Genomic DNA, 14,289 nt, shown 5'->3' on the forward strand with positions numbered 1-14,289 from the left:
AAACACCTATATGTAGTAGGCGCTGGACACACAGCAGTGACCAACATAGCCAAGTCCTTGCTCATGAAGTTTATCTTCTCATTGAATGAGACAAAAACAGAGAATATGTAACTTCATTCTATGGAAAATGGCAAGAAGCCATTGAGAAATCCAAATAAGGTAAGAGGAGTAGGGAGGGTAAAACAGGGAGGTGAGGTCTGAAAAGGATGTGTACGAGGACAGACATGAGGGAAAGGCGACAGTAAGCCGTATGTATCAGGAGGAAGCAGTTTCCAAGGATGAAGGACAGAGGTACAAACGCCCTGAGACAGCGGTACACTTGGTAGGTTCAAAGACAGACAAAGAGGTCAGTGTGGCGGGAGTAAGGTGAGGGAAAGAACTGGTAGGGGCTGAGGTCAGAGAGCCACACACTGGGCCTGTGTGGTCATTATAGCAGCTCTGGTTATTACAGTAACATAAAACACCACGAGCGGATTTGAAACAGACAGTAAGAAGACTTAACATGCCTAAAAAGGTTTCTTCTGACTGCTACAAGACCGGTGGATACAATATCAGGTATTTTATGGCCTCACAGGACAGACAGGACCAGCTAGCTAACAAATAGAAGCAATAGATGTGGTTTATATTGGGGCGAAACGTCAGCTGATGAGATTCTACGTGTATATTGGTGGTGTGCACCATAACAGGGGTTAGCCGATGAGTTAGACATGAAGTGTAGAAGACAGAAAAGTCAGGAATCGGAAAACTACAGTTACAGTTAAATTTACCAGCATGGCAAAAAGATTACCAAACAAAGACACCTAGCAAACATAAATCTTTTTTTTTTTAAGACATGCTAAATTTGAGATATCCAAACATACCCATGTGGAGCTGTTTTGAAAAATTAAGGACAACAGGTGATCAAAATGTATGGTAAATTTTAAATTTCAAAACATTCAGTATGTGCAAGTACAAATTATCATTAATCCCTCTTACTTCAGACAGACTTACCTGTCATTCTTGTCATTTTGTGAAGCAGTTCTAGAATTCTTCTTTGTCTCTTTGTAAGATGTAATAAAAAAACACGGTAAATGCTGCTGCCAAGTACCAGTCAACAGAAAGGCAGGCTCATAAAAGCACTAAGGTGTGTCCTCATATTTACCTTATTCACGGGATTGGGCACTGCACAACTCTGGCTCTTCCCCAAGGTCAAAATGTCCACGAAAGGTAAGTATTTTAAGCTTATTCAAGATACTAAGCAGACATGATAGCACAACTGAAGACACACGTGAAATAGGGACTTCCAGAACTGCTTCAGACACTGGCAAGAATGACACACGTAAAGGGAGGAGAATATTTTGAGGAGCATAAATTGCCATGTGTTTTTCACTCTAATAATTTTTTAAAAAAAATTTAAATATTCACTTTATTTATCCATCACACTCTCTATTAAAATACCTAGTGCTGTTTTCAGGATAAGAAAATCCTAAACATGTTCATAGAATGAGATACAACAGGTAAAGAGGAAAAAGCTGAACTAGAACTGAGGCAGGTAAGACACAGAAGGTACACTAAAAGGAAAAAAGCAAAATCAAAACCTTGCATAATATTTACGCTTAAAAAATACTGAGGTATGTGAAAAATAAAGATGGCTCAATATAAAGACAGAAGAATTCTAAGCATGAGGAAAGGAGCCCCAGGAGACTCCTCTAACAAAAGCTGAGTAAATCTGCCTCCTGGACCCTCGATAGACATATAGTTCAATAATATGAAAGGGGTCACTGAGTGCATGGAGGAAGAGACAGCCCTGGCAAAGAAAGGAAAAGACATGTCAAGCATGTGTTTACACATCAGTCAACTGAGAACAAAGTATCTCCAGATACAGGTCTATCAGATCAGGTATTTTATGGTCTCATCTTCATCCATGCTGGCACTCATCTCCTTCATTTAGCAACTCTACAAACCTATTTTCAACAAAAAATATTCAAAGTTGGTATAAAATTGTATACTAATAAGGTGGGCATGTGGTCTACTCCAGTAATCCCAGCACTCTGGCAGGCTGAGGCAGGAGGATCACAAGGTTGAGCCTAACCTGGTAACTCAGTGATTTAGTGAAAACCTGTCTCAAAACAAAACAGAACAAAACAAAACAAAACAGCATTAATGAAAGCATCCTAGTTATTAAGTTAGTGATTTCTCAATTACCTATAAATCTAAAATGCCTTTCTTTGTTCATATCACATTCAACATTGGTTTTTAGACTCTAAATTTTAATGCAATAGGTTATTTCTTCTACAAATAGTTATGAAAAACTACCCAATGAAAGACATATGAACCTCAAATAGTAATATATGATAATCAAATTAATTGAAGACAGTGAAAACCGAACAGGGCTTACCTAGCATACGAATGTACAATGCAGTCTGATCAGAACTGTCATAGGAAATAGCTCCACGCCTCTAGAAAAAAACAAAACAAAACCCATTTTAATATACGATAATGAAATGTAATATGAAATCACTTCAGAGAAGTATGGTTTTATTATATATTACTTGTGAAGCATTGATCAAGAGAAGCTGGACATATAAAAGGGAATTACATGTGGTATCTGCTCTGGAAATGTCTAATTGAAGGACAAATACTTTTAATACAATAAAAAATAGTACCACAGAACTAGATTCAGAATGGAAATGAACTGTGAGTGATCCAAACTGATTTTTTTTTGCGGGGGGAGGGGGGGTTACTAGGAATTAGACTCAGGGCCTCTGTACTGCACCTACATTCCCAGGCCTTCCCTTTATTTTTATTTGAGACAAGGTCTCACTGAGTCACTAAATTGCCCATGTCGTGCCCATGATCCTTAACAAAACTGAACAAATGTCTCATTAGATTCTAAGCTCTGTGGAGGCAAGGGCTCAGTTCACTGCTGTATCACCAGCTCTAAGGCAAATTCCAACATTCAGAACAGAGCCTGGCACAATGGTAGGAATCAATAAAAGTAGTTTAATTAAAAGGTCAAAGAATTTTTAAAAAGCAGTAATAAACGAAACTGTAACTATGAGATCAATATATAAAAAAGAAAGGAATTGCAAAGAAATGAGGAAAACAAAAGAGAATCTAGAAACAACTTAAAGAATATACAGTAATACTTAATGTGATAAATGTAAGACTTAAAACCTGTAGGTCAAATTATTCATTAATAAGTGCAAAGAAAAGTATTCAACCTCTTTCAAAAGAGAAATACACATTAAAAGCATAATTTGCATTTTGACTGTTGGATTAATGATCTTCAAAAACTCTGGCATGGGGCTTACAGCCCCTCAACAAATATTTACAAATCTCAAGGGAACCATAAAGTTTTTAAATTATAAAGATTTAGTATGCAAAAACAATTCCTTGAACCTTAAATTATATCCTTAATACTTAGGATTTAAGATAAAAATATCAATTAGAATTGTGCATGACTTCATGTATTCTTTTTTTTTAAGTTCATGAAATGTAAGAGAAACAGACATTTCAAACAAAAATAAATTCTATCTATCAACACTGGTTGTCTCTAAGGGTGAGGGACAGATGTAGGTGGGATCCTTTCAATGTACAGCTTTATACTTTGTTTTTGTAGAAAGTAGAGTCATTATATAATCACAAAATAAAATTAAAAGTAAAATAACAGTCCTTTACAAAGTAAAGCCTGATCACAGACTCCAAGTGACTGAAATATACAGAACACATCTCCAGCAGCCTACTTAGCATGACTTCTAACAATAGAAAAAATGAGTAATGAAAATCATGTAGATTAGCAGTTATGGCACACTAAATTTATTTTAAGGTAATCACTTAGACTTACTTAGAGAATCACTAATTTAGATATTTGAAAGGTAGGCCCTATATTAACATTAGCAAAACTCTACCAAAAAAAACATTTAAGTATGTATTAACAAATTACTTAAGGATATACAAGTTACTCAAATCCTCCCATTAATTGAAGAGTATTAAGCAAGGCTGGTCTACAGATATTTAGCTTACATGCTATACTGAAGAACAAGACATAGTTATTACTAAATAAATCCAACAGAGACAATTTTTTAAAAAAGAATAAACTTTAAAAATTAAGTCTGAGCCCATCAATGAATACAATCTGGGTAAATCATTTACCTCTTTTAAGGATTAAGAGCACAATGAGTATTTTATTAAATTCAGTAAGCAATTTTGGTAGAAAACAAAATAACTCATTTTAGAAAAATACACTACAAATCGTGAATTGGGACAACACAATTTTGCTTCTATGTTAGAATCATTGTTTTAAAAATTTGTGCTTTATATACTAAGCCTGTTGCATACACTTAATATATAGTACTCTGAAGATTATCATTTTAAAAACTATGCATTAGAATTTTTTTATTTTTTGTTTAGAATTTTATTCTTAATAAAAACAGTTAAATAAATTTCATTAAACTCCTGTCACCAACTACCCTGAGCTCACATCCACACTCCCACCTCAACGAACCAGTGAATGGAAATAACTGAGGCTCCTAATTTAGCCATCCTGGGAACAGCTTGTAAAGCAAACTAGTATAGGTCAAAACATGGGCGAGGCTGAGCTAACCAGAAACTGACAGCCACAGCATAAACAAGTTAAACTGTAAGGTTCCAAAGCCTCCACACTGTCTGTGCTCACAGGCATTCTGAGTTCTGATAAGATACTCACCTTGAATCTGGGTGAATCATTCTTGCATAAAGATTTGACTTGAAGGCAAATGATAAAATGCATAAAAGTTGTTCACTGTATTAGTTAATAACTTGCACTGACAGACATGTTTTAAATTGCAGTGAACACATCTAGGGTACTACTATTTATTTTGCTCAAGTTTTCTATTAGATGATCTAGTACACAAAAACAAGTATATTTTTCCTACAAAGTAAACCAATAACAGAAAATGTTGTAAGTGCCTTCATACAAAATTTCATTTTGCCCAAATAACTCTGTAAGGTAGGCTTTAGTTTGTTCCATTTGTTCAAGTGAATTAATGACTAAAGGGTTTAAACACGGTAGCACTAAATAAAATTTCTGGTAATAATACCAAAAAACAGTACCATATCAGCAGTACCATAAGCACAGCTGAAGTTCCCAACCAGTTCTCTCTGATACATACAATAAGCTTTCTATGAATATATATACCTTACATGTTAGAAAAATACACTTGTGCTTGACTGCCTGAAGTATTCAAATACTGCACTTGTCCATTTCCTATTCTTCCTCTAACATTATTTTTAAAAAAATAAGACATTAGCATTCTTTTGTTTAAAAATTTAGTTTTTGATGGGCCACTTAAAAATCCACAATTCAACTAGTGCATTATTAATATTAACTTGACCTTCATTCCATAACTTGGCAAGCCAATCCTTAAAAAAATAAAAACCAAGTAAATAGCTGCCAGTAGGACACAATTAATCCTTAACTTTTAAAACAGTAGATTTTTTTGTTATGTTTTGTTTCTTAAAGAGATTTCTTCAATTATATTCATTAAGAGGACTACTTCAAGTAAGAGATCGCATGCTTAAAACATACCAAAATGTGCAAATACATAGCAGAGATTAAAATATTGCTTGAAAAAACAAATTAAGTTTTCAGGAGCTTTATGTTGCTTAGCAAAGTGGTGCTTAGCAAATAGTGATGGTCTCATTTTAATTGACTCACTGACTCACACATTTTAATTTAATACTCTTCAATATTTTAACATGGAAAGAAAAAAGATGGATGGTAGATGACAGATATCATTTTTATGTAAGTGCAGAAAAAGTAATTTAAAATAGTATAATGTTAAATATTTCTTTAGTTTTAAGCACTTGTCCAAATGGCAATTGGGCAGTTAGCATTCTATCAAGCATTTCTTAAGCCTGATGTTTACTATTAAACAATCAAAAGCAAGACGTATATAACCTTATATTTTCATCAATATATTATAGGTAAGGAACACATTTATTATTAGCAAGATCTTAAAAGGGAAATATGACATAGGGTGGAGCTTTAGTTTTTAAAAAGTTTATCATTGTTTAGAAATACTCAATAATTATAATTTTAAAATACAAGCAACAGTAAATTTTCTTTCTCCAAAAGAGAATATTTAAAAAGAGTATACCCAAAGTCCACATTAATTTTATAATAATAAAAGTTGGACTTCTTAATCATAAAAATTTCTTCAAGGGATTGATACTAAGAAAAGCTACTTTGATAGTGAGGAATGATACCATAAAAAGCCCTTGACAAGGAATAAAGTGAGGTAAAAATAAAAATTACAAGTAGTAATTTTAAGCATTTTAGCTGATAGAACTCATAGCTCCTTTAATTAATAAAATAAAAACTGATGAAAAAGACAATTATGTAGTTACTTCATTCCTATCAAATATGCAAATAAATGATTAATGTCACAATCCTCAAAATAAAAATGGCCTACCTTAGACGTGATCCACTTGATAAGAACTAAGGCCAGACACCAGATCAATGTAATTCCCATTGGATCAATCAAAAGCCTGCTGCATAATCTCTCTCCTCCCCCGGGGAGCAATGAGCAAGAAAGACTTCTCAGGAGTCTGAAAATAAGCAGCTGTCAGAGCAGAAGAGAGGGCCACTGCCTGCCATAAGCCTCAGGCAGCTGCTTTCCAACAGCGATCAGCTGACCCCTGTGGGAATGCAGAGCCCAGCCAGCCTTCTTGCCCAGTGCATGCCTAATGCCACAATCCTACTGCTGGGGCAGAAGGGCTTAAGTACTTTTGGAAGAGGGGAAACTTTCCTGTGTGACCCAACAATCTCACAAAATAGGGAGAAAAGAGATCTCAGGTTGCAAATGATTTTCAAAGGATATTTAGCAAGACAAAAAATTTCCTCCTTCTTTCCACATAGACCTGTTTCACAGGTGTGACACTCTTGTATTTAGAAATATTAATGTATTTTACTGTTTTTAATTTTTAATAACAAATTTCTTCAAATTTTTATTTCCTTTGGATTACTTTGTGAATGCCAGAGGTTATCATAAATATTGTCTGTGCTACTTTATAATTCATTCACTTTGGGTTTATTGAAAAAGGTCGGTCTAATAGGGCATTTTCAAATAATTAAAAAGTATATTGTTTTCTAAAGCACTCAACAATCTAGTTTATAATATTTTGGTGTATGTTATACTTTCACAACTGTCTAAAAGTGTATTTCTACTCACTTATCTTCATGACTTCCCTTTGCAGCTACCAGTATACAGGTAGTATTGCTGAACAAAAGAATTCCATCAAATTTTCAAGTAGTCAGCATATATTTACTGAACTGTTACTATGTGCAGAACTATGCCAAATAGTAAGGCTGAGTAAACGTAGACATGACTTCTGACCTTGTGGCACAGTTCATAGTCTGCATTAACACAATTATGCAGATAAACATAAAATTGCCACTGTAACAAGTCTCATGAAGGAACTGCCAAGAAAGCCTGAGTCTGACCTAGTTAAGAACAGGAACATCTTTCCAGTCACAGAAATGTCCCTGAGCTGAACATGACGGGGTGAGATCATGGACTAGAGGAGGTACAATCCTGCGGCCAGAAGAGCAGGTCCCAGGGCCAAGGAGTGAGGCCAAACCGAACAGGGCAAGTACCAGAGGAAGAAAGCAAGCCCAGTGGGTAATCAGAGGGCACAAGGGGTCCTGATGGAGCTACAGTAGGGAACAGAGGGTAAGCCTGCAGGGCCTCCTAGAAGCCTTGTGAAAGTGTCTTGTTTCTATCCTGCTAAAAACGTTCAGCAGATACTGATTTCAGAAAGAATACTCTGTTCAGGGTTGGGCTGATGTGCACGGAGGCTGCCACTGCAGAGGTTGTGGAGAGGTGACGGAGTCTGGACTGACTGAAGAAACGACTATGTGGGAGATGACAGGCTGCAGGCTGCAGTCCAGAGGAGGCAAAGCATCTGCATACCCACAGTAGACAAATGATGGCTCTAAAATATTTAAAAAGAGTCCAAATACTTTAAATAGTAATGTTACTTTCATTACCCAATCCTCAGCACTAGGAGTTTACTTATAAGAATTCCGCATGTCGAAACGAAGTACAGATTAACATACACATCTAAATATTTTCCTACAATGAAATCATTCGTAACACATGGTCACAAAATTTTTACTTCTTGCATACAACTAACAAACTATAATATTTTAATCCCTGCATGAAACAAGATGTTATTTTTATTTTCTCATAGAGTGGGTTTGACATGATAATACTGGAGCCTTTGATTACTCTCTGTTCCAATAAGGTTCAGACAATCAAACACCCAAGATATTCAAGAATGGAGAGAAACAGAGTATATTTTAGCCAGATTCTCATAGGTGGGAGTGTTATGTGCAGCCAGGGACAGTGGCTAGCAAGGATTTCAAGGTTACTCCCTGCCACTCTAGCATGAGTTGCATACTACAAATCAACTTATTACCGTATTATGATGCTGGGGCTAGGGACATAGCTCAGGGGCACAGTGCCTGCCTGACAAATGTAAGGCTGTGAGTTTGATTCCTGGTACAAAAAAAAAAAAAAAGAAAAAAATCCATATCATGAGGCTTAGCCCAGAGATGGTTCCCTTTTCATACTTCTAATTAGCTGCTTGAACAGTGTCAGATTTTGGGAAGCAAATATGAGACTACTGCACTGTTTTTTATGTAATACTGAAATATTTTTATAAAAGTCTTTTTGGTTTTACAGAAGCACAAGAAACTATATTTTCTTCTAGTCTAACTGAAAGACTGAAAGGGGAAGAAAGAAATAAAGTAAGTCCCCAGTGGTTCTCTCATTTAAATGAATTTCTGTTGATATTATGTTTTTACTATCTCAAAACTCTACGGGTCTTAGAGATGAGAGCATACAGCCTATTTCTTTGCTGCCATGAGCTGAGTGACCCTAGGAAAATTTACCTCATTGTGCTGTATTTTTCTCTCTTTCATGGTAATTAAATTCTCTTTCTCTCTCTCTGAATAGCTGGCTCACAGTGGAGTTTTTATAAATTTTAGCAAATTTCTTTAAAACACCTGAAAGATGATCGAAAGATGATAATGTCCTCACTGCTGAGCTTCACCTTACCTCTGAGCCTCACTGAACTCCACAGTGTCTTCTGGGCAAGCTTGCACTGGGCTTGAGTGCCTGGGAAACCTTTCATTCCTGGTAGTACTAGATTTTTGACCTCCATTTCTCACACTAGCTAGTAAGTTCATTTCCTAGTACTATTATTCCAGCTTCTGCTTCTTGTTTCTACTGTATCTCTCACACTGTAACACAGAGATAACCAAGACGATCCTCTCAGATCAGAAAATATGCTATTTGAATAAAACTAGCTATTGAGTTTACACCTAAAATCAGAGTCCTCATTGCTAATGACACGTTTACATTACTCAAATCTCACAAGAATCTCAGTCAAAACATTTCCCTCAAAATAGTACATTTAACTTTTTCAATGTCATGAATCTAATGGCTTTAACTTTTTAATATACAATAATATTAATTTATCTGTGTAATTTATAATGCTTTTCTCAATAAAACATTTTTAATAAGATAAAACAAAGGTTGTTATCAAATTAGTTGCCTCTTACACTAATAATAAATGTACTTTTATATTAACTATTTTCTTAAGAGTCTCAAAGTCTTAGTAAAACATGACAGGCTTACAATAAATTGACTATTCTATTTTAAACAATAAATTGAAAGATCAGTATTTAGTACTGATTTTTCATAAATAAGAATAAAAGAATAAAATATAAATCTTTGTCTTTCTGGGACTATATAAGGCTAATACAGTATTTGAAAATCTACATTAAAAATAGACCTTATCATTTTGAGTGTGAACAGCAGAAAAAAAGGTATGACTTTGGTAATTGTTTCTTAGGAAAGTAATCCAAGAGCAAATTTTATCCTCAGGACTCCCTGCCATCCACCTGTCAATCTTGGCAATAACCTTTAGCTATCCATATAGAGACTCAGCATGTCCCTATTGGTTGACCAAATTAGGTTAACCTCATCTGCATTGACATCAGTGTCTATAATTTTGGAATCCCATGGACAGAAATAGCCTATCACAGCTCTTTATACAATGTAGTGTCTATAGAAAACTATAACCAAATTTATGATACAAAAAATGTGAACACTTCAGTAAAACCATTTCAATTGTACTTTTATCACCTTGAATCCCAACCTACTTTAATAACAAACCAGACTGGTATTCTGGTTTGGTTCTTTTTCTAAAAACCAGGGGTTATTTTTCAAATGAATTTCAAGAAATAAAATTAAGAATGAATTCTAAGAGATACAAAATTGAGGAAAAAAAAACCCTACTAGGCTTCCATTAGCAACAACAACCACAAAGATTATTTAAAAGCTATGGTAATAGAAGAATTTTACTACCCCATGACGCTTCTGTCATGTAGATTTCGAGTCCTGAATTATGCTTTTATTTTAAATGGTATCTCAACATTTGATGGAAACAGCCCCGTGATTCCTCCTGGCATGCAAGAAATAATAAAGCACCTTGTCATTTTACAAATATTTGTCTTCTTTCAAAACAAAACACCGTCCTATGATACCAAGAGAATTTAAGAGCTTGCTTATTTAACTATAACATATTAAAAAGTATAGGAAAGTAGAAAATTGTCACAAAACATACTAGCAAAGGTTGCCACAAACTGTAAAAAGAAAAACACAGTAGCATAGTCCCAACAACTGCTGACTCTGGACATAGAAAAGGAACATTCAACAAATACTCTGTAAGCTCTGCTACTGGTATACTGGACAAGGAAAATGTCACAGATAGGGCACTTTAATTTCAGCCAGGATGCACATAAAGCCTCTGGTGACATCCTCAAGAAGAGCAAGGTGAATTCCGCAATACAGTTAGGAGGATTCCTAGCTGACCAAAGAAGAATACCCAGAGATAATGGTATGTGATGTTAAACAAGTAAAACAATTCTGGAGATAACTAAAAGAATGCTAAATTTGACCTTTTTTTAATTCACAATTTATTTTCTGGCATGGAGAACAGACAAAAATATACCAAATCTACAAATAAAAAACAAAGAATAAACCAGCATGCTGAATTAAAAACTAGAAGAAAAACAGCTTAAATTTTAGCATAAAATAATGTATGGATATGGCAAAGAAAATAGGTGTTTAAAAAAATTTTTTAAAAGTTGTGTATGTGTTAAGAGACAGTCTTACTATGCTGCCCTAGGCTGGCCTTGAAGACATGGGCTCAGGGATAGTCCTGCCTCAGTTAGAACTATGGATGTGCACCATATGCCTCACTGAAATTTTAAGATTTTAAATTTTCTGGAGAGAAAGTAAGCCAGCATGTCTAAATTCGGGTCAATAATCTTAGAAGGCATGAAGAATGAGACAAATACATAAATCAGGAATGTAACAACGTCCTTAATATAAGCCACATTTAGAACACTAGATTCATGTCTGTAGAGCACACTATAAGATGCATACATACTGGACAGATAAAAATGAAGAAGAGTTTTACAACAGATGCATGAGATGAAAAAGAAAAAAAATTTTTTTTTGGTACTGGGGATGGAACTCATGACCTCACATTTGCCAGGCAGGCATTTACACTGCTGAGCTAAATACATGGCCTTAAAAAATATATATATATGGGAATCAAACTCAGGACCTTGCACTTGCCAGGCAGGCACTATGCCACTGAGCTATATCACCGGCCCCCCAATTTTTTTTTTAAAGCAGGACAAAACAGGTATTAAACTGCTATATAATGAAATACTCTGACAAGTAGTTTAAATCTGTAAATTTATAGAAGGCAGAAGTGGGAACTCTAAGAGAAATTTATAGAAAATAAGATTTGACCCATTATTACTGCCTAAGAACTTACATTTTCTAACAACTCTGTTCAGTTAAAACCATCTCAACTAAAAGGAGCTGCCAGTAACTGGCCTCTGTCAAGGAGCTCAAGGGGCAGGCTAGAACAAATGACCTTCAAGGTCATTTCACCTTGTCAATTGTCAAATGACCTTCACAATTCTAAGATCTGCAGTACTATAAATGAACAGTTTATAATTGCTTATGGGCCAACAATTTCAATTTTAAATTTAAAGCAAACCTGAACTAAATTTATGACAAATCTTTCTAAACAAGTAAAATGAGAACTAGAAATATTTTTTTATAAAAAAGATAAAACTATTATATAATTATATTTTCTTGAATTTAATAATTAAAGATGTCTTTTTCTGCAAGTATTTTTTTTTTCCGTACCAGGAATCAAACTCATGACATTGCGCTTGCCAGATAGGCACTTATGCCACTGAGCTCAATCCTCAGCCCTAAAGATGTCTTTTAAAGAAAGGTACTGTTATTAAAAGCTCTTCAAAGGCCGGGGATTTAGCTCAGCAGCATAAGCGCCTGCCTGGCAAGTGCAAGGTGCTGAGTTCAATCCCCGGTACCAAAAAAAAAAAGCTCTTCAGTGGAAAGGTATATCTCCAACCACATCCCACATGAGACTTTGCCACACTGATTTCCTCAAAGCCACCAAAACAAGGAGGTGGTTACTGGTGCTTATCTTGAAAGATATATTTTAATAAGACCTATTTGTATGTTGGGGAGTGGGGGAGTTCTCCTCTAAAAATAGTATTATTTACTGACTGCTATTTGTGGTTAACTATGTATTATGTTTATAACACAGACACTAAAGAAGCAAATTACTAATCTGTACATATAGGACCAATTTAAAAAGAAGACAATACAGGTGGCAACTGCTTCACTTTCCAAACTAATCAGAGAAGCCCCCAAAATTCTGAAATATACTTGAGGCACACTGAATTGAATAACACATTTTGTTTCCACACAAAATAGTTGAAAGAAGAGAGATTGATTTTTGAGATCTTTATTGTTAGGCCCTGAGGATACAATGTACACCACCTAATTACAGGTACAAACAAATTTAAGGTGCTATGAGAATTTCAAATACCACCCCAGATCTGGTAACCTCAAAGAAAACTATCAGGAAAAAGTGATGTGAAACATGACTCTTAAAGAGCAAGTTTCACAGATGCAAAAGGTAGGGAAAAGGCTCCGGGCAGAAAAACCAGTGTGTGTAAATTGTAAGAGGTTAGCTAGATGTTGGCCAACTAAAATATAAACAAGGTTCAATAAATTATAGGAACCTAGTACAGGACTAATGCTCCCCTCATGAATTAACTAGAAAGTTGGGCTTTTAATATGAAACTATGGAACAATGTTTTCAGAAGTTAAACAGGAATTGGTGGTGCATGGCTCTGATACTTAAGAGAAGGGATAAAAAAATCCCCAAGATGAGTCCTATGATTTCCCAGATTTCTTCCTGTAAGAGTCACAACTCTTTTATTTTTTTGTCTTTTTTGTTTTTACTGGTACCAGGGATCGAACTCACGACTGCCTGCTTGCAAGGCAGGCACTTATGCCGCTGAGCTAAATCCCCAGCCCCAAGAGTCACAACTCTTGATGTGGAGCAAGAAATCTTGCAGTGTACAGAAGTTTCACAATGCTGAAGTAGAAACTAGAGTTCACTGAGGCTGAGGCACCTGGAATTGGCAGGGTTGAGTAAGAGAGAAGAGAGAGAGCTATGGAGACAATAAGTTCTACAAGTCGGAAGGTGGGTCTTCTAGTCTGTGGCTGAATATTAAGCAGGGCATGCCCACAGTAGACTCGATGAGACCAGAAAAGGATAACTACCAGGCAAAGGACAACCAGAGAAAGGGCAACGATGAATTCCAGCCAACTATGAAAAAAGACCTCTCAGAACATCTAAAACATTCCATGGAGACCCAGAAGTGCCCATCTGTGTAGTTCCATCACACAGCATCACTGGAGATACACACTAAGAAGCTTATAAATATAGAAGAATCCGCTAGATTTGCAAGTAATTGCTTGCTTGCCAGATCAAAATTTAATATAATTTTGAAAATGATGAAACAAAATATATAATAAAGAAAATAATCTCAAGCTGCAAGAGGAAAACAAGTAAAAACGCAAAACAAGATAATAGAGTTAGAAGAAGATTAAAAATGATGCTATAATAGACCTGGAGTTTATTGCTACTACTTGTTATACAAAGGTTTATACTGTTGTCATATTTGTTTATTTACATGACTACCTCTGCAATATATTCTTCAGACACAAGATTTCTATCTTATGGAATATTAGCTAGATCTCTGGCCCTTAATATTCAGCTAACAGGAAGTGCTCAAAAATTAAGTGTAGAATAAATCTCTGGCTTATGAACAAGTTCCATTCTGAGTGTTTCAAA

The 14,289-nt window shown here is 35.2% G+C and overlaps 1 protein-coding gene across 7 annotated transcripts in view; it reads right to left on the reverse strand.

Moving 5' to 3' along the window:
* The window catches only part of Pde7a (phosphodiesterase 7A), a 141,214-nt gene that overhangs the window by 63,085 nt on the left and 63,840 nt on the right, over nt 1-14,289 (reverse strand). For 4 of the 7 annotated variants that reach the window (XR_010050154.1, XM_063257391.1, XM_063257388.1 and 1 more), the window contains exon 2: nt 2,378-2,438. Coding sequence is in view for 6 of the 7 variants with exons in the window: in XM_063257391.1 (XP_063113461.1) it covers nt 2,378-2,438 (61 nt within the window). In the remaining variant the exon portion in view is untranslated. Of the gene's footprint in view, nt 1-990; nt 1,301-2,377; nt 2,439-6,434; nt 6,838-14,289 lie in introns of those variants that run through there. The other 3 variants (XM_063257390.1, XM_003480075.5, XM_063257389.1) reach the window with 3 other exon arrangements.

Source organism: Cavia porcellus, unplaced genomic scaffold (genome assembly GCF_034190915.1).
Source record: "Cavia porcellus strain 051 isolate PalLab524CR breed Dunkin Hartley unplaced genomic scaffold, mCavPor4.1 scaffold_10, whole genome shotgun sequence".
Classification (NCBI taxonomy): Eukaryota; Metazoa; Chordata; class Mammalia; order Rodentia; family Caviidae; genus Cavia; species Cavia porcellus.